Here is a 25,121-nt window from a genome sequence, read left to right as displayed (position 1 = left end):
CATAGGTGACACCTGCGCAAACCATGTCACTTCGAAGACACGGCGTGGACGCACTGCATCCGAGGTACCGGATGACTTGCAAATATGTGTTCACATTGAAGCTTTGAAAGGACTGGAATCGATTAGGATGTAACTTTCAAGTGTTTGTATGCACTTTCTTTTATATAGAATCTTGCACCACACCCGCTTTTATCTTCTACTTGAATAGATCTGGGGGATGTACGGATAGAAGTTCTCAGAGAGGTGTCTTCTTTGAGCTCGTGCGTTTGGTTGTCCATTCCGCGTAGGGAACAATCGGAGTGCATCTGAGCTCCAAACGTTTTCAAACAAACTGCATAATTAACGCATCTCGTCTATGACAAGGTGACTGCAGTGCAGCAACCAGAGCACCGGGGGCACCGAGCAACCGGAGCTACGAGAACTAAGCAAACGCCTGTTTGCGTCCAGTGTTTGATCCCCAGTGTTCACTATCGTTATAAAGAACACAGGGCAGGGAGATCACTCCGTTGCCCTGCCACTTTAGAAATGGTGATGCCCCCGGCAGAGGGACCGGAACGATGCCGGAGTGATGATCCCGTTCGTTACGGGCGATGACGGATGACACAGTTGAGGAAAATGCTTGGCAGATCGGCATGTACGAATGTCCTTTAGATGTGGCGGATTCGAAAGCAGACTGCAGAGAAACGGGCAGTTATTCGAGCGCCTGCGATGTGGTGACTGTGCGAGTGCGAGCGGCTTCACGTCTTCAACATGGCAGATCGTGTATATCCTGCTTGTGTCGAGAGAACAGCAGTCACCAAACGAGCTTTCCTACACGCCTACAGGGACCTTCCTCTGGAAGGCGGCAGTTGACATTATCCCGGAGACTTCGTTGAAGCATCCGTTCTAAAGGAGTTTTGCAGCAAGCGATATGCAAGTCTTTCTACTATATTGTCTGGCAGAACAACTCATATGACGGCTGATGGTCCGATCTATCAGCATTGTATAGTGCGTGTGGCACGCCTGTAGCTTGTTGTGCGCTTTGCGTGTCATCGAAATGTCCGCGTCCTCAGCCGTTTTTCAGGCATTCATGCCTCTCTCCTTCCGTAGGCTTAGCGACAAGACTCTGGCTCCTTGCACCAGGTTTCCTCCGGTTTTTGCGAATCACACCTCATCGTCAAGAGTACAACCTGTTGTGAACCAAAATACAAGGTAGAGACGCGGCGCCTACTTCCATAGTGTTTTTGGTCACGGGACGCCCGGTGAGTCTGCGTCAACAGGCGTCGGTGTTCTTGCGTCTCTTCGGACTGTCCATTTTTTGACGCATCGTCATCGCGCGTCGTTGGTATTCGTGCCGCGTCGTATCGACGAGCGTTCGGAAAGCCAAGTCAAGACGGGTCATTTCATGTTTTTCGAACTGAAGAAAGTATCTGCGAAAAAAGACGCCGAGCTTCACAGAACGACTTTTTTGTTTGTCATCCTGAACGTTTGCGACAAAAGGTTTGCAAAACGCATTCTAACGCTTTCGTATTGTCCCGTGTTTAGTTGTCGTTTCCGCGTGTGGATGGAATGTTCGTTGGTGGGTCGCTTCGATCTTCGTACAGCGCGCTGTTGCATATGCTTTGCGGGGAGGTCTAAGGTGTTTCAGGTTTATGGTGTGTTATTGTCTTCGTTGTAGAATTATGTATTAGCCGTTGTTCCCGGGTTTCCTGACATTTTTGCCGTGTTCTACATATTCAGAAGATCCAGGTTTTCCTTCGTAATCTATAGTGCCTCTCTGCGTTTTCGCTTGCCATAGGCTGCACTGAGACGGCGTCCATGCTCGTATGCTCTGATAGTGCTCGTTCACAAGTCTTTTAACGTCGTTCCGTTGTTCCGTCCACGCGTGATCTGTGCTGGAGCAAGTGTCGTCCGTCCGTGGTGGTCGGTTTGCGTGACAACCTTTTTTTTTTGCGTCTGTGTTCCCTGAGTTTTTTTGGCTTCTTCCATCACGCGTATTTATCGATCACTCGACAACTCAGCATCTGGTGGATGTTCGAGAAGAATAAAAGCCTCTCTCCATCGCCCGTTTGCTCGTGCCCTCTTTTTAGCCGTGGGCGTCGTGCCCCATCTCAAGTGACGACTGACGTTTTGTTTCCTTGTTGGGCACTCCGTACACTCAGGTTTCTGTCCCGGCATCTCCCTGAGTTGGGTTCTCTCACAGAGGACGCCTAGGTTGCGCATAGAATCCCACTGCCCAGTTCTCGAGTTCTCTACGGCTACCAGAGCTCTCGAAGAGTAGGTGGTTTCTTGTGTCTCACGCATTCTTTGCGTGTGTGAGGTCGTGAAGGTTTTGTTTCACAAATCCTGCCATGGGAAAGGCAGGTGAAGTTCGAACTTTTCTTGTTTGCGAGAGTGACGGGAGGAGCAATGGCAGCGACAGCGCAGCGGGTTTGCAAAAACCCGAGCAACTCGGGAAAAGCAGAAACCGTCTTCAAGGCATTGACATTTCCCTCAAGCAACAATGGTGGGACAGAAGCCATGGGCCTTCAGAAAGAGGGGGTTTTCTCGAGCGCATCCCGCGAGCCGGAAACCGCCGTCTTGGAACTCGAGGATATCGATTTGGAAACAGGACATCCGGCCCCGAACGATGAAGGAAGTGTCCCCGGAAAATATGCAAGATATACTACACGCAGCAGCACCTCTGGGGGGTCTGCCGACTGTCTTTCAGATGACGGCGACCTCAGCAGTACAACTGAGACCATAGAAACATGTGAGTTAAAGAGGGGTTTATAGGCGATGCAGGGCAACATGATTACGCACGCAGGCAGATGTGATGGCTGACTCTTCCCGCGATGCGGCGTTTTCTGGCAGACACACCCCGGCGTGAATTTCGATGCAGCTAAATAAAGCCGTAGTTGCGGTGTCACGGGAAACAAAGCCGTATATTGAGAGGTCGAGAGTGTACGAAGAGTTATGTAGACCGATGTGCATTTTGTGTGTGAAACGTGGTCATCTGGTCCACGTCCGAAGTCCACGTCCGAACACTCGTTAGAATATATCGGTTCTGTGCCTTTATGCATTTTCATGTGTTCGTTTTTTAGGTTTATTATGTCTTCGTCGTTGCTTCCTTTTTAGGATGCCGTGTGTTCTCCGTCTCATTCATGAGCATAAAGTTCTAGTTCTATATGTGAATACAACTGTATTCGTTCGCTCTGATTCGTGTTGTTTCAGCCATCGGCGTGCTGGACGAGAAGAGAAAGACAGCGACAGCGAGTACTGCAGTGGTGATTTTGAAATCGTTTGTGGGGGCGGGGATTCTGTTTCTTCCACACGCAGTGATGAAAGGCGGCGTCCTGTTTTCGCTCGGTTTGCTCGTCGCAGTGGTGTGTCTTGCTTTGTACTGCATGCATTTATTGATTCAGTGCTGCGTCCCGGGCAGCGCGGACAGCTATGAAGAGCTGGGCGACATGGCGCTGGGCCCCTGGGGCGGTCTAGCGATCGAGTTGTGCGTCTTCATCTCGCAGCTTGGCTTCTGCACAATCAACGCAGCTGTCGTCGCAGGCAATCTGCGCGACGTTCTTTGGAGCGCGATGCAGTGTTCGCCAGATTTCCGTCTCTCGGTGAAGTCGCTCATCTGGTGCGGAGCAATTATCTACATCCCTCTGAGTTTGATCAAACACATAAAATACCTCGCACCGCTCATGCTCATCGGGAACCTCAGCACAGTCGCCGGGGTCACACTTCTAATGGTCGCAGTCGGAATGGAGATCGGCGTGAATCATGGAGTCAACAGCGTCGACCTCGCCAACACCAGCAACTGGCCGCTCGTGCTCGGAACGAGCATCTACCTCTGGGAAGGTACGAGTCCATCACGTCCTCGAAGGCACGGGCCGCCCTTTATGTGGTGCAGTCGTGCAGATATGCACCCCGCCATTCACGCTGATCGCGTCTTTGTGTATCGTTCGCGCATGCGTTTCCTGGGCAAGCCGATACTCTAGGCGGCGTCTACACACACGTGTGCTTATCCCACAGAGATTCTGCACGCAGTCTCAGTGACTGACGAGCGCATATTCCCACAGCGATGTTTTGTAGTTTTACTGTTGCTTCCTCGCAGGCGCAGGCCTGGTTTTGCCCATTCGCAAATCTTCTAAAAAGTCGGTCCAGGATAACTTTTCGAAGGTAACTACTCCAGCCTTTGACTTTCATGCATGTGCCGACTTTCCATCCATCTGAATTTCGTCACGAAGATGCTCGACATAATTTGTGGTACATAGGGGTGCACGTGCGCAGCGAGAGGATACTCGTTGGTTGATGCATACGTGGGTCGATTTGGGCCGGTCTACGATTGAGTACAGTTACATTATCGCTGTGTTTTGCGCTCATGTTTGTGTGCCTGTCTGCAGCTCCTTATCGCGTGCCTGGTCGGGTTGGTGGCAATGTATATCGTCTACAGTATCACCTGCAATTTGGCCTACGGGAAAAAGCTTGAGGTCGTCATTCTCTCGAATATGACCTCAGGCATTTTCGGCCTGTCCGTGCAGGTAGGTGTTTCTGTTGCTCTGAGGAGATTGCTGCAGCGGGAATGTCTCATGTTTGAGTTCGAATCAACTCCTGCACTGTCTCCTCCCTCTCGTCACGTATAGCCGTGAATTCTGCATGTCTGCGCACGCGTGTTCAGGCCTGTAACACGCCCGGGGGGACACCATGTTCCATTCTTTAACCCACTCGTACAGCCCTTAAACTCATTTAGGGACGTGTTTACATGCGTGTGCTGGACTGGGCACACAGCTGAGCGAGGAAGACTGTGTGGTTCACATGTCGTGTGTACGCGATTTCTGAGCGTTTATTGCCGTGCTCTCTCTCTTCCACGGTCCACGGAATTCTCTCCAGCATAGTCAACTTTGCCTTCAGTGACCTCGAAGCATTCTCACTTCCCGTGTTTCTGTCGCAATCTGGCGTGTCATTCAGACCATTTTCGCATTCGGAGTGCTGGTCACCTACCCCCTCATGCTCTTCCCCGCGAGCGTCATCGCCGAACAGAGACTCTCGTCAGTCATTGACGTTTCCGAGCGTATTCTCAACTGGGTTGTTGGACCGGCGATTAGAGTCTCACTTGTAAGTGTCCCTCTTCCTGCCAGTAGCGTATAGCTCCCCCTGAGGATGGCCTCACTCCCGTGTCGTTGATTAGACGGCTGACGCTTCTACCCTCAGGTTGCATGGCAGACGTTCGAAAGTGCGTCGCCCTCCTCCGTTTTTTTTTCAAATTCCCGCCGCGTCCGCGCGGTAGCTCAGACGCAGAGGTCGCGCACACGGTACCGGCGAGGGACGCATCAACGACTTCTCTGTGGGAGTGGAGCTCTGAATGCATGCATACGTCATTGCTACGCACGTCCGAAATACACGAACGTTAGGGCGCGTTGATTCGCTCGAGAGTCTCCACTCAGTGTTATCGGCCATTGTCACTTCGGTGTGCGGCGGGTCAGTGTGTATGCATGTGTGTGTTTACGTATGTAGGGGTGGTGTTCTAGATGTGCGCCTGCATACCTTTCCGTACGCACGAATATATGCGTTTCTGTATGTCCCCCGTGATTCCGGATGAGTCATAGTGATGGCGTGTCTGTTGACTGTGCAGGTCATTCTAACCCTGGGGATGGCGACGGTTGGCCTTCAGCAACTGGACAATCTGGTAGCTCTGATCGGCGGCGTGTGCGGGGTTCCACTTTCGTTTATCTTTCCCGTGATCTTGCACATGAGACTTCGCGGAGACAAACATCTCGCCTTCAAGGCCCTTCATTGGACTATTGTCCTGGGCGGTTTCGCGATTCAGGTTTTCTCCATCACGTGGACAATCAAGTCTTGGAAGGGCGTCGAAGACTATCCGGCGCGGTGCACCGGAGGGCTTTAGTCCCGCGCACGCGTGTATTCAGATCAAACTACACAGTTATGCCGCACGTGAAAATATGTGCTGCCATGGGAAATGAGGGACATCGTGTACAGAAGAGCAGAGGAACGAAGCCGAGAAGGAATGCTGTCTAATCTCTTCCTTTGGGGATGCTAGAAGTGTCGACTTGAAATCATATCGTTACGATTTAGCTTGCATATACATTCCAATTCACTTCAGATTATACGTGCATGCCATAAATAATTATATGTCTGCATCTGCACATGAATATGCGCATGAGAGGGAGGTATTGAATGCGTCGCAGAACAGTCGCACCTCTACAAACAAGATTTGGGGCGCTTCTATTTCACTCGAGAAGCGTGAGTTAGAAATGGCGGGCAAATGGGAAAACTCGTATGGTAGAAAACGAAACTGACGCATTTGCACGCGCAGCAGGGGGCTGGAAGCGCAAATTCAGTAGGGTCGGTGGTCACTGACGAAGTCCCTGAAGCACCTATACATCCAGATGACCTCGTGAAATACGCGCCCACGTTTGTTCCTGTGTTGGACATACTCACAACGTGATTAAACGTGAGTACGTACGGTGCACAGCATCCTTGCATGCGTGCGTCTTTAGTTGGTCACAGAGATGTGGATGTAGGAGCAGGCAAAGCGTCGTTCACCTCCGTCCATGCATGTAGTCATGCAGAGGTTACCTTGTGCGTGGATAGTGTCTCGGGTTCACGATCCTGTGCACATATACATATGTAGGCCAAGGTTGTTTCTCGCAGGTTACTTCGCTTGTGGTTTCGAACCTGTGTAGTCGAATTGCCGAACACGAGCTTGACTCAGTGACGTCAGCGTTATTTTCGTCGGTGGATTCTCCATTACGGGTTTTATAGTTTGGAGCAGTTACTGGCATGCATAGGTATGCGTTCACCTCAGATACACACGTACTCTGAGATGCGTATTTGTATTTTCGTTTTTGCGCGGGAGGAAGGCTTTCTGCGTGTGTGCGTCACTGCATCGGATGATGAAGATAAAATGAGAGTAGATGGTGCTAGTCGACATACGGCTTGCTGTGGGCTACTGTATTCGTTGTTTCTTGTCAGAACTCCGAAGGCTCCGGCATCGTTATATTCTGTGTGCTTGCCTAATCTCGCATTCCGGGGGCAACGGACACTTCCGCGTGGTCTTGTCACGGACACCGCTGAGTCAGAACCAGACTACGCATTGCCTTGCACCGCATCATTACCGCTCGCAGCTGGAGTGTGTGCCGCATATCCATCTGTCGATACTCGGTATTTCACTTTTTTGCCGCCGTGAGTTGCTCTAGTTTTGTTTGACCGTCATGCCATATTACGGGTTAGAGCTTTTCGTATCTGGCTTGCCGCAAAGCTCCCCCGAAGCAACGGTCAGTATATTCTCACATCGGCGCAGTATACATACCTAACCAACCCTAAACCTTAAACCCTAAACCCTAACCAACGGTGCGGCACGCACTGTTAGAGTAGGACGGCAAGCTCAAGGCCCGCGGCCATATGAGCAGCTGCAATAGAGTAGATCTCTCCTTTTCACGCTGCCTCAATGCAGGTTTTACCATTGCGGGGAGGATCCTGTAGAACATCCGGTGCGTCACCCTTGCATGCATTGCTTGCATTCGGCTTCCCTAAAGAAGATGAGAAGGCTGCAGCCCAACGCCGAGCGGGCCCTTCCGGCTCCAGGTCGGTTCTGTGACCGCAGCGTGAGAGGCCACCTGAAGGTGGTGAGCGACCTAACCGGAACGGTATCAGACGTGCATGGCGAGTTTCCCGCGGTCTCGGTACCCTCAAGTCGCGCGATTGTCATCAGCACTATCTCTTCCGAGTCACCCGGGATGAAACAGTGCAGTCAGCTCACGAGCAATGACGCCGGGTTGGGCTCGAGAAACTGCCTTTGCGTGATTTTTGTTGAAGCGTGGAAGGCGAATTGGATTGAACGAAGAGAGGCGCCGCCGTATCCTTCCCGTAGCCGGCGGCGAGACACCGTATCGTGTCGCTGTCTCTCTCCCCAGCCGGCTTACTCTTGTACTCGCACGCGTTCACTTCCTCAAGCCTTTTGTCAAAGCGAAGCCTCTTTCGGGTCCTCGTGGGACCTTTCTAACCTTCTTCGACTTTGTCCTTGGTACTAATTGTCAACCTCCGTATTCTTGTCCGCGTTACAATTATAGCGATCGCGCGGGTAACGAGCCAGAGACGCGGCGGCGAGATAGCAGTCATTCCCTGCTGCCGTAATGGAGGGGGCTAAGGTGATTTCCTGTTCGCGTCCAGGGGCACGGTTTGCCTGTCACATTCATCTCCGTGTAGAAATCAGGGGGTGGCTAGCCGAGGTTGTGACTACTGTCTCCGGGGGGAAGGCGTAGATGAGAACACAAAACACTGTGGCTAGTGAGCTACCCGTGGACGTATGTAAAAAGGCACAGCTATGTTTTCATAGTAGAACGGTGTAGCCGTGGCAGCATTCTGGAACGGGGTTGCAGTCTTGGAGCGTGCAAACTCTACTCCGCTGGCCAGTGGCGGGTGAAGACGGATGTTCGTTTCTCGATTAATCGAGTGTTCTGTGGCTCGGCTACCACACGGAGGGAACTGTATTCTTGCTAAGTTCGGCGGTGACATGCTTCGGCCTGCGCAGACTTGTCAACCTCCGAAGGCAGTTTCCCCCGTAGCCCACCGTTTTTTGCTCGCCTAGCAAAAGATGTGGGTCTGCGTCTATGCGTCTGCGTACACGAAGGAGAGCTTGGGTAGCTGCTCGGAGAAGAACGTTGTTTTGATATCGAAACCTCATTGGTTTTTGCGGGTTCGATTGTCGTCGGACTGCCGTGCCGACCACAGGTTGAAACCTGTCGATGAGAGGACGAGTTCTGCCTTCGACCGCCGGCGTTTTGCTGTTGGTTTCGGTCTTGGAACTGCCGCAGCTCACTCGTCTTTTTGTGCTAAGCAATGCCGTTCTGTTCCCGCCAGTGATTGTGATGGCTCGTCGTTCAACCTGTGCATCCTGCTTTGCTGTGCGACAGGCAAGGCAGCATAACCTAACAGGTCCCTTTTTTGTTTGTGTGGAACTGGTGCTTATTTCTCAAACTGTTGTCCTGGTTCTCCGTGCAGAGTGTCGCCTCGATTGCACCGTTTTGAAAATCGATGGAGTTTTTTAATCGCGAAGGGGCGTGATTGGGGGCGCGACTTGCGAAACTTTCGAGTCTTCATCAGTAACCTGTAGTCTGTGCGTTGATCTGAAGCTCATTGTTGTGAAATTTCTGCGGGCGGGGGATTATGGCTCACTTTTCGTCAACGTTGTCCCCAGACTCTCACGTACTGATATGTTTCTTCTGTCTCGCTTTCTTCCTCGTAGTGTAGGCCTTGGTGCCACTTTGCACATTGCCTGGTAGTTATACAGGAGTTCCTGTAGTGTTGAGAGCTTTTGTAGGTCAACAGAGGGAAGCTTCTAGTTTTCTCGGAGATGAGGAACGTGTGGAGGTAGTCGCTGCATCTCGGATCCAGAGATCCGACGTGCACACCGTCTTTCATGAAGTGAATATCCCGTTATTTTCCGGTTGACATGGCTGGTTTCCGTTGTATTTTCTCATTGTTGAGAGCGTCCTGCAGAGTGCCGCGGCGTACGCATTGCTGCACAGCGTTCCGTGCTCACACCACTGGGAGCGACACGCCATTCTTTTGTGGACCGGACAAGGTGTTCGCCCAGGCCTCGTTCATCCGTGCCACGGTGCGATCAAACGTCCTTATTCTCTGTTTTACCTCTGTTGCCCCGGCCACTGGGCTCTTTTCTGGTGCCGACTTGTACCACAAGAGCCGATAAAATGCCTATTGAAGTTGCTCGTTTTGCTTCCCCTGAGGAAGCCGTGGAGGCAGCAGCGCTCCAATCGCGAGAGACGCTTGCGGAGGAACGTCAGGATATGGAAGCAGGACAAGAAGGACAGATCATGGTGTGCCTTGCTTCCTCATCGCTCACGGAGGTGGAAATCGTCTCTTCATCATCCATGCAAGTAGCACATTGTCGCCACGATTCCCTTCTCGCCACCACAGCAACAAATTCAACCACCAATCCGGAGGGAGGGAATTCTACCAGCGACTTGCTCAAAGGTAAGCCATTCTGAGGTCCCTTCCACATACTGAAGCAGCAGGATGGCCTCAACAACAAGGCGCGGGTGGTACGCATGTGTACCTACCGCCATATCTGTACATGTATATATATATGTAAGTCTTGTATATATGTAGGTATATGCGTATGCGTACCCAGCTCCTTGTCTATGTAGGGATTGACAAACTGATGATTGATGATAAGTTATAAGCCACTTTTTCATGCGTTCAACAGCGGCAGTTACCGGAGTTCTCGGACGGCACATAGTCAACTCGGTTCATAGCAGTAGAAACCAACCTGGGGCTGGTTGATGCGTGACGCATTCGGTGCGCGTTCGCGTTTGATACCAGCGTCCAACTCTGGATAATCCACAAATTGAGTTCCTCTTCTCCCTGGCGCTTTCTCTGAGTGGTGCTTGCAGAAGCTTCAAACCGTCCCACGGGAAAGACGACGGGTGCTTTTGGAACGAGTGTGATTATATGCAAGGCGTTCATGGGGAGTGTCTTTATTTTTCTCCCATACGCGGTGATGAAGGGAGGCTTAGTTCTCTCTTTGCTGACTCTGGCGGGAGTTCTTTTGCTCAGTTTGTACTGCATGCACCTCCTCATCCAGTGTTGTGAACAGGGGGTGCGCGACACGTACGAAGTCATCGCAGAATATGCACTGGGAAAGTGGGGAAGGACGTTGGTTGAAGCTTGTGTGTTTCTATCGCAGGTCTCCTTTTGTAGCGTCTACGCGGTTGTAGCGTCCCGCAATCTCTTGGATGTCATTCAAGTTGCCTCCGGATGTTCGTCCAGGATGGAGTTTCCTGTCACGTATATGATCTGGGCTCTGTCTGTGTACTTCCTCCCCCTTAGTTTTGTACGGAATATGTCCTACCTCGTTCCGCTCATGCTCGCGGGTAATCTTGGAACTCTTGTCGGCATGCTTATCCTTATAGTCGCGGTGCTTGTACACATGGGCCAAAACCCAACTGTGCACACCTTCGACTTCTTCAACTTCGACGGATGGTCTGTGGTGCTCGGAACGGGTATCTACCTGTGGCTTGGTAAGAGCTCCTCACGATCACAGGCGCGTACGCGTGTTCGCGCAGGCGAGTGTGTATACTTGCAGTCACATAGGGGGTCGCCTACGCACCAACACATGTTGCTAGCCGCTGCTGTCCTGCAATGAGTTCACATACGGAAGTATGTGCATGACGTTTCCAACGGCGCTTTCAAAATGCTGCTGTGCTGTGTTGTCCTACAGGCGCCGGTTTGATTCTTCCCATACGCAACACTGCGAAACCCTCGGTCCAGCGAAAATTCTCAGCGGTAGGTTGTCACGAGTTGCAATCGCAATATGTGCAGACGTTGTGTGGTTGTCGGCTTGAGCGCTGTGGCACTGCGCAGTCGCTTCTTTCTTTCGTCAGTGTGCGTTTCGTACGCGCGTTGGTAGGCTGGATTTTGCCGACGTTTATATTCGTGAGGTAGTCGTGCGTAGGATTCTCTGACGTGCGTTTGCATGTCATGTGCACATGCCTACTGTGTGAGTGTCTGTATTCGGGAGTACACAGTATGACACTCGTATGTGGCGGCATTTCACAGTTCACGGTGTGGCGGTTCAACGGTACGCCGTTCTCCGTCAAAGCCGTTTTGCTGCTCCACTGCACTACATAGTTTCTTTTCTTCGTTTGTTCTGCATCACTCATACGTGGGAATGCTTCCAAGGCGCATACATATGCAGGGCCCGTTTTCCTGTTTTTGCTTCGATACAGTTGCTCACGCTTAGCCTGGCAGGGCTCCTCGCGCTGTACGTCGTGTACACAACGATTTGCATCCTCGCATTCGGCAAGGATCTGAAAGAGATCATCCTTTCCAACCTGCCTGCCGGTCCTCTGGGCGCCACCATCCAGGTACTCGATTTGACTCCCAGCACGGTACATGTATAAATGACTGGCGCGCTACGGTCGTTGAGCGTCCTGTCCGCCGTGCGTGGACAGATATCCAGTGTAGTCCTTTTCGTTGGACAATCTCTGCGAGGCGGTAAAACGCTGTCGAGCTGCTCTCTTGGGTTTCTGTTGTACAGGCGATTTTCGTTGTTGTTGTTCTTTCGACGTACCCGTTGATGCTTTTTCCTGCCACTGGTATAGTGGAGGAAAGGTTGTCACCATACGTCAAGAACACATCGGTAATAATGCGGGAACACGTCAGCGCGAGTATTCGCGTACTACTCGTAAGCGACTACGTGGCGCATTCATTTTTCGCATATCGACACATGCAAATTCGTGGGTCCGCCACTGGCTACGTAGGCACTGAAGGGGCACTGTCCTATCACTGTATACGAGTTTTTAAGACCACCCGCCCAGATCGAGCATCGTCTTATGCCGTCTTTCCCCTTGTGCGACCTGTTTTCGTGTTTCGCACAGGTCTCAAACGCGTGGCACGGCGGTGTGAGTGTTGCTCACCTTCTGTTTTCAGGTTACTGCCACGCTGGCCATGGCAACGGTCGGAAAGAACCACCTGGGCGGTTTCGTGTCCCTGGTGGGAGCCGTGTGCGGGGTGCCTCTGGCGTTCGTTTTTCCCGCGCTCGTGCATTTGAAGCTGAAGGCGCCGAGGCAGTTTCGACGGAGACTCCCGCACTATCTGATCATCGTTTTAGGTTTCGCTGCGCAACTCTTCTCCGTGTACTACACGATATCCAGGTGGCGGCCTACAGCCGACTATGTGGGCTTGTGCCAAACTGCAACCCCGCAAGAAGACCCTGACCTTCTGCGAGACATGTAGATGGAGCCGCATTGTTGCCAGCTGAATTTGTGGTTCTGAATTGTGTGAGTTTTTGCTTGGGGAGCTCGGTGGCTGAGTTGTTCAGATAAGCGGGAAGCTTTACAAACTCAGCGAGCGTGTTCGAAAATTTAGGCGCCTGCCAGGACGCAGGACCGCAAGTGAACGATGGAGACTAACCGGGCCAGAACAAAGGAAGAACCGCTTTCTTCAGCCACGCAGCTTATCTAAACAAAGGAGTTTTTGTCACCTCCAGTTCTCTGGTGGGCCGCGCGAACTGGGAGGTAGCGAAATGGAAGACATGGTAAGTGGCACGTGCGGTAGAAGGTCAAGCAGGTGGAAGGGGAACCGGGCAGAACGTCCTTGACACCCTTGGGGCGTCAAGGATTTTCAGCGAACGGCAGGGCGTAGGAAAAGCTGAAAGAGACATTGATCGCGAAATATATTGTCATTGAGACGAGGTATTGATATATGTCACTCCAACTTGTTAAGTATTTCGTCACGGTTTTTCGGTGTGTCTGGCATTGACGCACCGCCCTGTGAGAAATATCGAATGACTCGGCGTGTGAACACGAGGGCTCCAGTTTGTTGTTCGTTTGTTGGGCGCTTGATTACGGTAGATCTTCTTCTGTGTCACGGGTCTGTGCCGGCTTCTATGGAGACATGAGAGGGGTAGACTGAGAGCGTGGGTGAACTGGACTGCATGTCTTGTTCGACTGCTGAATGCGTTTGAGACAAGCTTAGAGATTTAAAGAGGGGCGTGGGTTCATGCGCATGCTTTCCTTTCTGTGGTTCGGTCGGAAAAGGTCCCCGGGCGGTCTATTTCACTGAGGTTTACATAATGTGGGAGAGGCTTCAGTTTGAGGGTGAGTTCTACCGGATGTGGAAAAGCTACGCCACACGGGGGTGTGGCTGGCTCGAGCGCAACTTTTTTTCCTCTGAAGAGAAGCCGCGTTTCCTCTTGTTAAAAAACACACCTGCTCCGTTCAGTCGAATTGGCCATAAGAAACGCATTTGATTATCGGTCGGTCTGTGGGTTTGTGCTCTCTAAATCGTGGTGCTCGCGGGAGATACTCTGTGTAAAGAAGTGGGACCGACACACGCTCGAACTTCCTCTATTCCTTAGAAGCGCCGCGTGCTCTGCGTAGTTGCCTCGCCTACTGTGAACAAACCGTCAACTTATGAGACTGAAGGATTGTAAGTTGACGGTTTGTTATCGCCACGAAAAGTGGCGATACCACCAGGCAGCGTTTCAGTTTCTGAGACGACTCATCCCGGCCGATATGCATGCAGGTAATCCGTTTCATCCCTGTAGGTGTGTCTGCTTTCTTTTTATGTCTTTCGTATCATATCTGCGTGAGCGGTGTGTCACCTTGCTTCACTCTGTAGGATTGCTTCCCCCAAACTGGTCCTGGTGTTCGTGTGTGACTGCTGGTCTATGGTTGAATACGCACAGAGTGACTAGTGGTACCAACTGGCTCCTCTCATGTCCCTCTCTCCGCTTTTCTCTGAATTCTTCATCGTTTGCTTAATTCTCGTCAGTCCTATTTCTGCAGCTGTGGTCGCTGGTGTCTCTCCTGTACATCCGTTCACCGTACTGTACCGTGACTCTGAGACAGGCTCCCTCCCTGAAGCAGAAGCAGGGGTAGTACGTGGTCTCTCAAGAGGAGATGATGAGCAATGAGCCTTCAATAGAGCGTTCAGAAAATCCCAAAGCCGCACACAAAGCGATGAGCCGGCTATCGCGGAGCGCGGGCCTCACTTGTCGTCGGTCACATAGCGACGCCAATAGTCAAAAAGTCTGACGTGCTAGCACGCACCGGACGACTTGGGCATGGTCATCGCCCTTCCCGTCCGGCTTACTATTCTGAAACCTCCGTCTCGGACACAAGCATGAATTCGGGGTTTGTTTTGTCCGGGAGAGTAAAGCTCGTGCTGCGCGTGACGCGCCACCGCGGGTGGACCTGCATCCAGGCAACTGAAATCTGCTCCCGTTCACATGCGAACCCCCTTACGGAGTCCTCGAGGGGGTTCATCTTCACACTTCACTATATAATTTCGTACACGTTCGGCCTAGCGTCTTACTTCCTACACCGCTTGCCCTTGAACTCGTCCCCTCCCGCGTAGCAATTTCACACCAGAGCCGGCAGCTCACAGCGCGTGGAACCATCCTAGTTGAGTTGCCGGATGCCAGTGATGTTATTCGTGTCAACTGGAAGAATATCGTACACAGTTAAAAACAAAGCGGATGCATCAGGTTGTATGCAGCAAGTGAGAACTCGTGGTGGTGCTGCGTCCCGCGCACGACATTTTTGGGAGATGACAGAGACGTCGCACCTCCAAGACGCTTGTCGCGCAGGAGAGGTATCCCAATGCCTTCAGAGTTACCTCTGCATGTTTGTTTGCGCGGTCTGAGCGACCGATTGTCCGCTGCTGTGAAAACGGTGTTTGTTCATCTTCTGTGGCAGACGCTGATGCCGCCCCTCGCGGTTTCCAGTAGTACCGGAAAACATGCTGTCAGCGCCTCTTCCCGTGTGGTTTTTGGGCATGCATAGCCCTAGGGATGAATATCGCAGTCGCCCTTCGCGCCACACGATTCAGACAGGACTCTAAAAGAGAGGCGGAGGCCATTATGCACCAGTTTATCGTCCATCCTTCTGCGTCGGCAACGTATGCCCAGACGAGCATACGCATCTGTGTATCGATTCGCGCAGCCTGTTTGTGAGCGAACCGTTCCCACCTGATGCGATCGCTGTGCTTGAAGTCGTGAATGTAAAACTCGTGAAAGTGAAGTGGCGGGCGTTATTTTTAGCACTGTTTACAAGGCGGTGAGTGCGCATTCCGTAGAGACCGACGGCGTCGAGCTGTCGCTTGGTCTGGCGAGCAGCGTCCGTCCAAAAAAACTGTGTTTCGCTACATTTCCATAGTTTTCCCCCTCTGGCGGAAAAGGAAAGGAGCACACCCGTAGTTCATATTCTCTTCCATTTCTACGTCACATACTGGCTGTGCATGGTTGATGGCTCCCTTACATCGTACGCAACGGCTGGCACAGGAAGTGTCTCATTCTGCGAGGTCTCTCACCGGTTCGAGGCATGGCAGCGGTCCGCTCCCATCGGCTTTTTCTTCCCTCTCTAATAAGCATGGATGAGTGCACATGTACGTAACTCACTTTATGCATGTTCACAAATTTATATTTAAGAAATGGGGATACGGAGCCACAGACGCGTGGACCGAATTGGACTGATCCCAAATGGCTTTAGGGCAGAGGCAGGAAGCGATCGAAAACACTGCGTGGAGATCGAGAACGAGCACGAGGCCGTCCCAAGAGAGTGAAGAACGAGCCAGTAGCTGTGCATCACGCGCGTCAATCATCGCCTGTGGACTCAAGGCGGGTGCCTTCTCTAGTCCGGATCGACTCCACCTCCAATTGGCGTTGGTCTCTCCATGATGGAGACAACGGGGTCGCGACAGGGGGAAACGCTCGAGTGTATGCTTGTATCTGTCAAAGAAGGCTCACGTAGCCTTGTTTATGGAAAGGGAAACAAAGCGAAGCATACAGACCAAATCGTACGCACACATTTGCGGAGCAAGGGACAGGTTTTGCATCTTTTCTGGGCAACACCAGAGGAGGGGCACAACCCCGTGTGATTCTAGACGACGGATGCTTGCATCGTCAGATGCTCCACGACGGTTCCATCAACGTGCGAATCTGCACCTGATTTTTGAGTCACACATCTCTCCTTGCGCGTCTGGTTTTCTTTTTCTGGGAGTTTTTCCTCTGTCCAGTCGCGCATTTACTCCGCATATCTATGGACGTTCGTGTCAAAGAGCGTCTGACGTCTGCGTCTGATTCTCCGCGAAGCTGCGGACGGAGCATGATCAGCAGGTGGAGTTAAGTTTTTCGTGAACTGGGAATGATCGACTTTGGAACCATGACGGGTTTTACCACCGCACGAAACTTCGAGATTTCTGTTTCGACGACGCCCGTAGCGGATCTGTCAGACAACCGTGATTTTGCTGGAAGAGCAACGCGTGAAGAAGATGTTGCTAGTACGAATCTCTACGTCGGCGATACTGCTTCAAGTGAATTGGAAGTGCCCACAAACGGGAAAGGAAGCCCTCAAAATGATGGAAGAGGACGAGGGGGGATGTCGGGCAAGTTTGATGAAACTGTGACTGTTCACAGCGATATACACCCTACTGAAGAAGGTAAAGTGGCACGAGGGTCCCGGTTCATATATATGTGTATATAGATGTATAATACGTATATATAGTTGCTGACAGTGTGCGGTCGTGCATGCACATATATTCACTTGGAGAACTGGGACCGCGTGACTCGATTGCGATGTCCTGCAAACGATACCGTTCTGTCGTCTTTTTTGGCAACACAAATATGAGCATCTGCACTTCACTAGCCTGAGCAATTTACACACAGGATACAGTACTATCAGTTGTCGCTTTTTGCACAGCGTCTCGATGGAATGCATATAGATGTAGATATCGCTCAAGTACATGAGTATGCTCAGCCGTCCCTGATAATGCGCGCCTACGCGTAGGCCTTTGGTCGGTCCCACTAGTGGCTGCCTTTCCTGCCCTTTTTTCTATGTCTGACGACACGATGCGTGTCTCATTTCTGTTGCGTATGCAGCAACGTCGAGCCATCATCTTGCGCTGGAGACGAAGAAGACAGGGATTACACGAACGACGGTTTTGGTTGTGAAGTCTTTCCTGGGGGGAGCATTTTTATTTCTTCCCCATGCAGTTATGAAAGGCGGAGTTGTTCTGTCTCTGTGCACACTCGCAGTGGCATTTTGCCTTGCCCTGTATTGCATTCAACTTCTCTGCGAGTGCTGCGAGCCGGGAGTGCGAGAGACGTATGAGGCATTAGGCGAGGCGGCCTACGGATGGTGGGGCCGATTTACCATTGAGATGTGTGTCATTTTATCGCAGCTTGCATTCTGCACGATAAACGCCGTGGTGGTCGCAGGGAATGCTCGAGACGTTGTGTGGACACTCAGCGACTGCTCACCGGATTACCATTGGCAGGTCACCACAATTTTATGGTTTCTGCTTCTGTTCTACATCCCTGTCAGTTTAATTCGGCATATGAAACACCTTGCGCCGCTAATGTTAGTTGGAAACGTCGGAACAGTCGCTGGTGTTGTGCTGCTCATTGTCGCGGTCATCGTTGTCGGTTCCACCCAACACGCCACTTCCGTCCCCCTCGCCAACTGGGGGAACTGGCCACTCATGATTGGAACAAGTGTCTTCATGTGGGAAGGTAAGCTACGCGTGTAGTCGGGCTTGGGTGTGTATCCTTGACTACACGTAGTCGGGTGTGTGAAGTAGTCAGCGCACTGAATATGAGGCGGCGGCGTCTGAGGGTCCACTCAGAAGCGCTAGTGGTGGCAGCGGAACGCTGCAACCCTCAGGAAGGTTTCAGCATTCCCTGCACATTTGCAGTGTGCTTTCAGTCAGCCTGGCGTTGTCACTCGAGCATCCAAATCAAACGTAATCGTATTGTCTCTGCGTGGCCTGGTGGCAGGAGGGGGCCTCATTCTCCCGATTCGAAGCTCTGCGACTAGAAAGGCGCAGAACATTTTTCCCCTGGTGCGTAGGAGCTGACTCTCTATAGACATATGAAGCTAGCCACAGGTGGAATCGCAGGCGGTGCTCCGCAGTAAACCTGTAGTCGTGTGAATGTTCAGCGAACATCTGCCAGATAGGCACGTAGATGGCGGGTTTCGGGTCCACGCGGCCGTTAGACTCGTTCTGAGTTTGGAAGGCAGTCTTGCGTGCATCCACGTCGGCAACATATCTTTGCTTTCCTGTCGTCCTTTTTCCACCTGTGTACGCAGCTAGTGACAGCCTCTCTCACTGGTCTGCTAATCCTTTACATCGGGTACTGCGTTTTGTGCAACGTGGTGCTGGGCGAAAACCTGAAAGTTGTAATTCTCTCAAACCTTCCGGCTGGCGTGTTGGGATTGACGGTGCAGGTAAGCGTGGCATCGTGCGGCAGCACAACGAACATGCAGAGTATCCTTGCAACCATATAAAATGTATGTGTAGCGCCATTCTTATTGAATAGGCTGGCCGCAGATTGGATCTTTTGCTGCGGGGGCGTGTGCCTCACCGACGATGATGGTGATGCATTTGTGTTTAGATTTGCAACATTGTTTGACCGTGTTCTGCGTGGGGTTTGTTTTCTGCTGTGCCAGTCTGTGTTTGCACTGGCAGTGATGGCGACGTACCCACTTCTTCTTTTCCCTGCTGCGACAATCTTGGAGGAACGACTATCTGCAGTCATGAAAATATCGCACGGGTGCTCATTTCGGCTTTTCAGTGGAGGACTGCGTTGCGGTCTGGTGAGTTTTAGGGGGTGCAGGAAGTATGGCGACGTGGTGCTTTGAAAGGCTGAGGAAAAGCCTTCATTAAACCACTGCTAGCAGTAGTGATGGGGCATCAAAGTCTGATTACGTCATTGGTGGTGAAGCCCCGAGGTAAACGAGCCAAGTCACAGACAGAGGGATTCCAGTTCGTTTTTGCGGTCGATTGAGACCCAAATCCACAGGGAACAAAACGGTTATTGTCCTTGAGTTCTCTATATTCTGTGATTTGTAGGTGGCTCTAACGGTGGTCGTCGCGACGGTAGGGCTGCGACAGTTGGACAGCTTTGTGGCGCTCGTTGGAAGTCTGTGTGGAGCTCCTCTCGCTTTCCTTTTTCCCGCGCTCCTCCACGTGAGACTCATAAAAGAAAAGTCTCTCCGTAGGAGTCTTTTCGACTGGGTTATTATAGTCGGCAGTACGGCCATTGTGGCGTTCAATCTGTATTGGTCCGTCGCCACATGGCATGGCACGGACGACTTCCCATCCCGCTGCAACGGCGGGATTTGAGGCATTTTGACAGGCTTTGCGCTTTACACTGGAAGAAAAGCGGGTGGAATGATGTACGCGATTGAGACTGCTGAGGCCAAATCCCGAAGAAGCCTGGGAGGCCTGTGCGAAAACCATAGTATACTGTCTCCGCAGGAGCGGTTGAACTATAGCACAGAGGAGTATTATCCGTGCAACTAACTCGCAGATCGACTTGGTCTCTATTATATCTGCAGTGACGCTGTTGAACTGGATGCGCAGACAAATAAACGGGATTACTGCTCTCCGTGAATCCCTTCAAAAGCTCCACCGCCATTTACGTGTCTCAGCAGTCGCAGGCACATACGTTGCATAGACGCCATTAACCATATTTCACTTCGTACACCAAAGCGGAAAGGCGTACCGTAGAAATGCTTTCCACTGTCGTCCAGTCAGTCAGTGTAGACACGGGAGGGATGGGAGGCAGCATAACAACGCGGAGTGAGAAATCCTACTACGTGCGGCGTTAAGTGCATACTCCCACGGGCTTAGTCAGCTCGTCGGTGTGTGGTGAGCATAAACCTAATGGCGGAGCCCCTGCACCAGATTACACCAGCACATAGTATCGGTACAAGTGTCTTTTTTGCAAAAACATCAGTGATAATCAGTATATTCACTAATTCCACGCTCGTCGAAAACCCATTACGCTCCCCAAACAGCCAACACATGATGTGGCGGTTCTGGGGTCAAGGAATTGGGCGCATGATATCAGGTGTGGGCTGTCATGTGTAATACCACGTGGCAAATGTTTTTCTGGTGTCTGGATTTCACTCTGTGGTTTTCTACGGTATTCCGTGGGTGTGCGGTGCTGTGACAGAGTTTGATGAATACATCCAGCTACCAACAGATGTAGAGTGCACGATGGTGGGTGGGACGCCTTTCAGTGCAGCGTCCTCAGCGCCCACCGATGCTTGAGGCCAGCGGCCGGTTCGCAGAAAGAGACCTTACCACAGCGGTATGTTGTCCATCTGTGTCCCTGGTGTGTTTCAAGAAGTGTACTGTGAGGAAACCCAGTGACACTTTGCGTTCAGACTCTGGAAAATCGACCGCACTGAAGTCCAGAAAAGCAGCTTAGAATATAAGGGCGCACACGACAAAAAACCTTTGAGCTCCAACCAAACGAGTTGCGGTCATCCACCAGGTTGCGCCGGCGATTGTTGGAGCACCGCCGTCAATAAGTCGAGCGTCTGATGAGCCTTCGGTGGCTCTGTCGGACCGGGAACGGTCATCTGCTCCCGAAGGTCGGGGCGTGCTTCGTAGACTTCGTGAGCGACTATTACTCTAGAAAAGGGATAAGGGCATATGAGACACACAATAAATCCCCAACAGGTGAAAAATGGTCATCAAGAGCATCAGCGTGACTCAAACTCCACTCCGCATTATAATCTGTAGACTTCTTTTTGGTGAGCATAGCTTCGTTTGCTGTGACTCCCACCCTTCTGGCCCCAGAGGCTCCTTGATTTCGAGCGACATAGGTAAGGTGACCGTCATCGCTTGATTGAAGTACCTGTTAGCAGATAAGGGCAGAACGCAACGCCGATGCCTTTCACAGCAGCATCCTCGAGGCTCGCGTACGCTTGAAGCCAGCGACCGGTTCGCAGAAAGAGACCTTACCAGGGCGGGTACTTCGTCGGCCTCGGATACTCCCGATACCGATATCGGAAAGGCCCGTGGTAACGCCCGCGTGCTTCCTTCAGCGCTTCATCCATAGCAGAACGGAAATGTTCAGCGTCGTCGCGATACTCCCCAATGAATTCGTAAACTTTCTCGAAAGACTGCACATGCTCGAAGGGAGGTAGGCTATACGGCCCGTGATGCTTCATGAGGGCCTGAAGCAGTCACCGTCACAATAGATTGTTCCGCGTCTAAAGGGTGAGTTACGTTGAAAGCATTACTGGTATAGTGCCGGAAATATTATGCACAAAGTCGCTCTGAGCGTGAAGCACAAACAGGTAAAAGCGATCTGTATCCCCGGCAGGTGAGCACTTGCCCTTATGCAACCGTTCTGCACCACAAGCCCTATTAATTTGAAACACCTTACCGCTGAGCCAGTGGGCGCACTTGCTTGCACGATAAGTGAATTTGATCCTGAACAGCGGGGGCACAACAGGAACGGAAGCAAGTGGGTCTCGTGCGCGATTCAGGTCCTGTTAACGACGACTGGCTGCGGGTGCCCGCTCGCACTGCGACAACTCTGCCTCCTAATCGACTCCACCAGACTGTCTTAGAGATATCTTATTTGTGCTACGGCAGCAATACAGAAAGGACATGGGGTTGGTCGAATGGCGTGCTCTACTTCACGCTCATAAAAGTATCGGCGTAGTGTTCGCGTACGCACCCAAAGAGAGCAAAAGTGACCCGACCAACTTGGCGTACACTGGTACCCTTCGGCGGTGGCGCCATCTTGATGCATCTGCCAGTTTCATGGCACTAGAACGTATTCAAAAAAAAGTGACCTTCTGCCGACAGGCTCCGCAGTTTTGCCGGCAGGTGGAACTCTAGAAACAAGCAGCGCCAGTACGGCTAGTTTCTAGAGTTTGAGCAAGTGGCTTGCGTGCATTGCTGACAGGGTGAACCAGCTGCATTGCGCATATTTGACTTTAACGGCAAAGGGAAGATCCGCCTGAGCCTGACGCAGAACACCGTTTCCGATGTGGTTCTGTTGATATTGCCTTGGCAGTTCTCAGGGTAGTGCGTGTGCCCGAAACTGTATTCACAAAATAGGCTAGTCTTCTCTTGCGGCTCACCTTGCTAAATCATTGTATGCGCTGGCTGTACGATTCGACTTGACTGTTTTCATAGTTGAACGGAGCGTATCGGGCCACGACATTAACTGCCGATCAGCACACGACAGTTCGGGCGACAAACAGGCAACGACTATCCACCAACGCCATCAACCTATGCTGCTGGCTCATTTCACACTGCCGTACCCCGCAGCAAGTCGTCCGGATGGGCATCGCAAACGTTGGTCCTTCTGTTGAATGCCGCTCATCGACCACCAGCCCTTCCCTGTAGTACTAACTTCGGGGCTGGGCTTAGAGGTCATGGGACAGCTTCGGCCGGTTGCCTTTTTGGCAAACTTAAGCATCTACCTTTGCCAGAGGGCCCTACGGGATGTCAACTATTGATCTGACTACTATGTATTTCTGTCCAGTACTTCCGTCCCTTAATTTCTCTAAGCGGCCTGCGGACAACGGTGGTAGCAGAAGAGCGTCGACCACTCTGCAACACAGTCTACTGATACGTTCACTGGATGTTCAGTTCAGTCTGCAAACATCGTAGATGCTTGAGAGCAAGAAAAATCCGAGAGTGCTTTTCTCCAGCGGACACGGTGAATCAGAGTGTTTTTCCACTGAAACCTCATCGAAGAACCGATGTTGCTGGGTCTACACACAGCGTTTTGGGTCACTAAATCGGAAGAGAGGTGATACCCTCCTGCCTCCAGCGCGCATGCATGGCTTTGCGACTGCCGTTCACATGCAATGCGCAGGTTCTGTCGCTCAGTCTTCCTCTCCCCCCGCGCAAGGGCGCGTCGCTCCTTTGCGTTCGTTTTGTGCGGGGGGTCGGGGTAAAACGGGCGGTCAGGCGCGCGCTTTTTTCTATGCTGTGAGAGTTCCCTCAGACAGCGTTTTTTGTGGCTTTCGTCTCCTTTTTCTCTCTCTTTTTCTGCAAAGATGGCGCCTCGTCTGACCTACCGCCGACGCAACCACTACGCCACCGGCTCCAACCGAGTGCGCCGCGTGCGTACTCCGGGAGCCCGAGTTGTTTTCCACAATGTGGGCAAGCAGCCGTCGCGCCCCAAGTGTGGCAACTGTCACCGTGTTCTACCCGGGGTGAGTTTTTGAGATCTGGAAATTATACCTTTTTTCCCTGCTTCGAAATCGCCCTGCCAGCCCCCCTTTTTTTCGCCGACGAGAACTGCATGCCATCCCACAGCATTCGCACCCTCGCGGCAGAAGGGTGTTCGAGGGAAAGAACAACGAGATGCTTCACTGGAACGTCAATAAGGGGATTTCTTCCGTCGAATTCCTGTTCAGAAATTGTGCTTCCTGAAGCTGCGTTTCTTTTGTGGCGTATGGACAGCCGATCCGTCGCCAGCTGGCCCGCAAGTTTTACCTGCGGAGCTAGGCGCACAGAATATGTACCTGGGATCAATTTTCCTCGCTGTGTAATTGCGTCAGAATGGCTTAGAGTGGAATTCTGGTCAGTAGGGAGCAATGCCTGTGGTCACAACGGAAGTGTCTGCTCAGGGGGCCCCTGTGTCGAGGCGAAGACGTCGGGGATAGCCTACCCTCTTCATCTTCCGATACGCTTCGGTTGTCGCATGCTTGCTCGAATAACTGTCCACCGTCGCTGGCGTGTGCCTGGCAGCTGGGAGCAGACAAGATGTCTTCTGTGTGGCGTGTCCGCTAGAAACTTGGCCGCAGGTTTCCCATTTGGCTATCCGCACCTGTTTTTCAAGTAGTGTGCTTTGCGCACGCCGTCTTGAAGCACAAGGACTATGGATGCGGGTCCCGCTGAGTGATGCAGATGCAAAGCTCTTGTTGTGCTGGGTTCTAACCGTTTCGGGTATATTCGTGTTTGGCCTGCGCGTCTGCAGATCCCCGCCGTGGCGCCGCATAAGATGAAGCTCTTGAAGAAGAGAGAGAGAACTGTCCACCGTGCATATGGAGGCAGCCGATGCCACACCTGCGTTCGTGAGAGGTACGAAGGAGCGTGTATTCTAATATACTCCAAAGGCAAATGACATCCAACTGTGTCGAGGCCGCACGTTCGCTTCAAGGATTCCCCCGACATTTGAAACCGCGCGGGTATTCTGCTCACGCGTAGGAATTCGAGGAATTTCGGCTGGAGACCTCGGGAGCATGGGAAGCGGGTGGACGAAGTCCATTTTACGAGCCCTCTGCTTTACACAGGGCAGCCTCGCTGCCTCTTTTATAACCTCTCTTTCCTGTAGCCAATGCGGCGCAAAGGCGCCCTGTGTTTCTCGGTTTCTTGCGCTGCAGATTCTCTGCCGCAGTGCTCGTAGAAAGGCTCTATGCGGGGGCGGCGTAGTAGGAAGCACAAGAGCCGGAATGGTTTTGAGAGTGTTGCCGGTGGGATTTGAAGCCTGCGTGCGTATTGGGGAGGTTCATCGCGGGCAATGTGTGCTTGTGTGTGCATTTTTTTCCAGGATTGTCCGTGCTTTCCTTGTTGAGGAGCAGAAGTGCGTCAAGCAGGTGTTGCAAGTTAAGGAGAAGCAGAAGAAGGACGAGATGAAGGCGGAATCCAAGAAGTCAAAGCAGAAGAAGAGCACTAAGACCACCAAGGCTTGAATGCTTTCCTCGCTCTCCGGTTTCTAGCTCTCATCTGCCCTTTGGCGTCGTAAAGCCTGCGCAAACTTCCCTCATGTGTGCCATTCGCGTACTCGCGGACGACGAGCCAGATACACTCGAAGCTGTGAGCGACCGCCGGCGTGGGCTGGTGGCTCTCAA

General features: G+C 52.0%; 5 protein-coding genes across 5 annotated transcripts; 4 read left to right on the top strand and 1 right to left on the bottom strand.

The window, feature by feature from the left end:
- Positions 1-2,388: 2,388 nt before the first annotated feature.
- Positions 2,389-5,866, top strand: BESB_059270 (transmembrane amino acid transporter protein; the record flags this gene model as incomplete). The annotated part of the gene is made up of 6 exons (XM_029364341.1): positions 2,389-2,731; positions 3,193-3,819; positions 4,076-4,140; positions 4,365-4,502; positions 4,930-5,076; positions 5,594-5,866. The coding sequence occupies 6 exons, from the start codon at positions 2,389-2,391 to the stop codon at positions 5,864-5,866; spliced, it is 1,593 nt and encodes a 530-aa protein (XP_029219049.1).
- A 3,826-nt stretch (positions 5,867-9,692) lies between these two features.
- On the top strand, positions 9,693-12,738 carry BESB_059260 (transmembrane amino acid transporter protein; the record flags this gene model as incomplete). Its single annotated transcript, XM_029364340.1, has 6 exons — positions 9,693-9,975; positions 10,395-11,021; positions 11,222-11,286; positions 11,730-11,867; positions 12,041-12,187; positions 12,433-12,738. The coding sequence occupies 6 exons, from the start codon at positions 9,693-9,695 to the stop codon at positions 12,736-12,738; spliced, it is 1,566 nt and encodes a 521-aa protein (XP_029219048.1).
- Positions 12,739-16,667: 3,929 nt separating this feature from the next.
- On the top strand, positions 16,668-19,629 carry BESB_059250 (transmembrane amino acid transporter protein; the record flags this gene model as incomplete). The annotated part of the gene is made up of 6 exons (XM_029364339.1): positions 16,668-16,785; positions 17,384-18,016; positions 18,281-18,349; positions 18,598-18,731; positions 18,954-19,100; positions 19,357-19,629. The coding sequence occupies 6 exons, from the start codon at positions 16,668-16,670 to the stop codon at positions 19,627-19,629; spliced, it is 1,374 nt and encodes a 457-aa protein (XP_029219047.1).
- A 1,148-nt stretch (positions 19,630-20,777) lies between these two features.
- On the bottom strand, positions 20,778-22,693 carry BESB_059240 (uncharacterized protein; the record flags this gene model as incomplete). Its single annotated transcript, XM_029364338.1, has 5 exons — positions 20,778-20,928; positions 21,083-21,154; positions 21,262-21,476; positions 21,982-22,060; positions 22,578-22,693. 5 exons carry the CDS (start codon positions 22,691-22,693, stop codon positions 20,778-20,780), a joined length of 633 nt encoding a protein of 210 aa, XP_029219046.1.
- A 628-nt stretch (positions 22,694-23,321) lies between these two features.
- Positions 23,322-24,962, top strand: BESB_059230 (ribosomal protein RPL34; the record flags this gene model as incomplete). Its single annotated transcript, XM_029364337.1, has 3 exons — positions 23,322-23,480; positions 24,248-24,351; positions 24,821-24,962. The coding sequence occupies 3 exons, from the start codon at positions 23,322-23,324 to the stop codon at positions 24,960-24,962; spliced, it is 405 nt and encodes a 134-aa protein (XP_029219045.1).
- Positions 24,963-25,121: the final 159 nt, after the last annotated feature.

Source organism: Besnoitia besnoiti, chromosome V, assembly GCF_002563875.1.
Source record: "Besnoitia besnoiti strain Bb-Ger1 chromosome V, whole genome shotgun sequence".
Lineage (NCBI taxonomy): Eukaryota > Apicomplexa > Conoidasida > Eucoccidiorida > Sarcocystidae > Besnoitia > Besnoitia besnoiti.
This window is presented reverse-complemented; position numbering and strand designations above follow the sequence as displayed.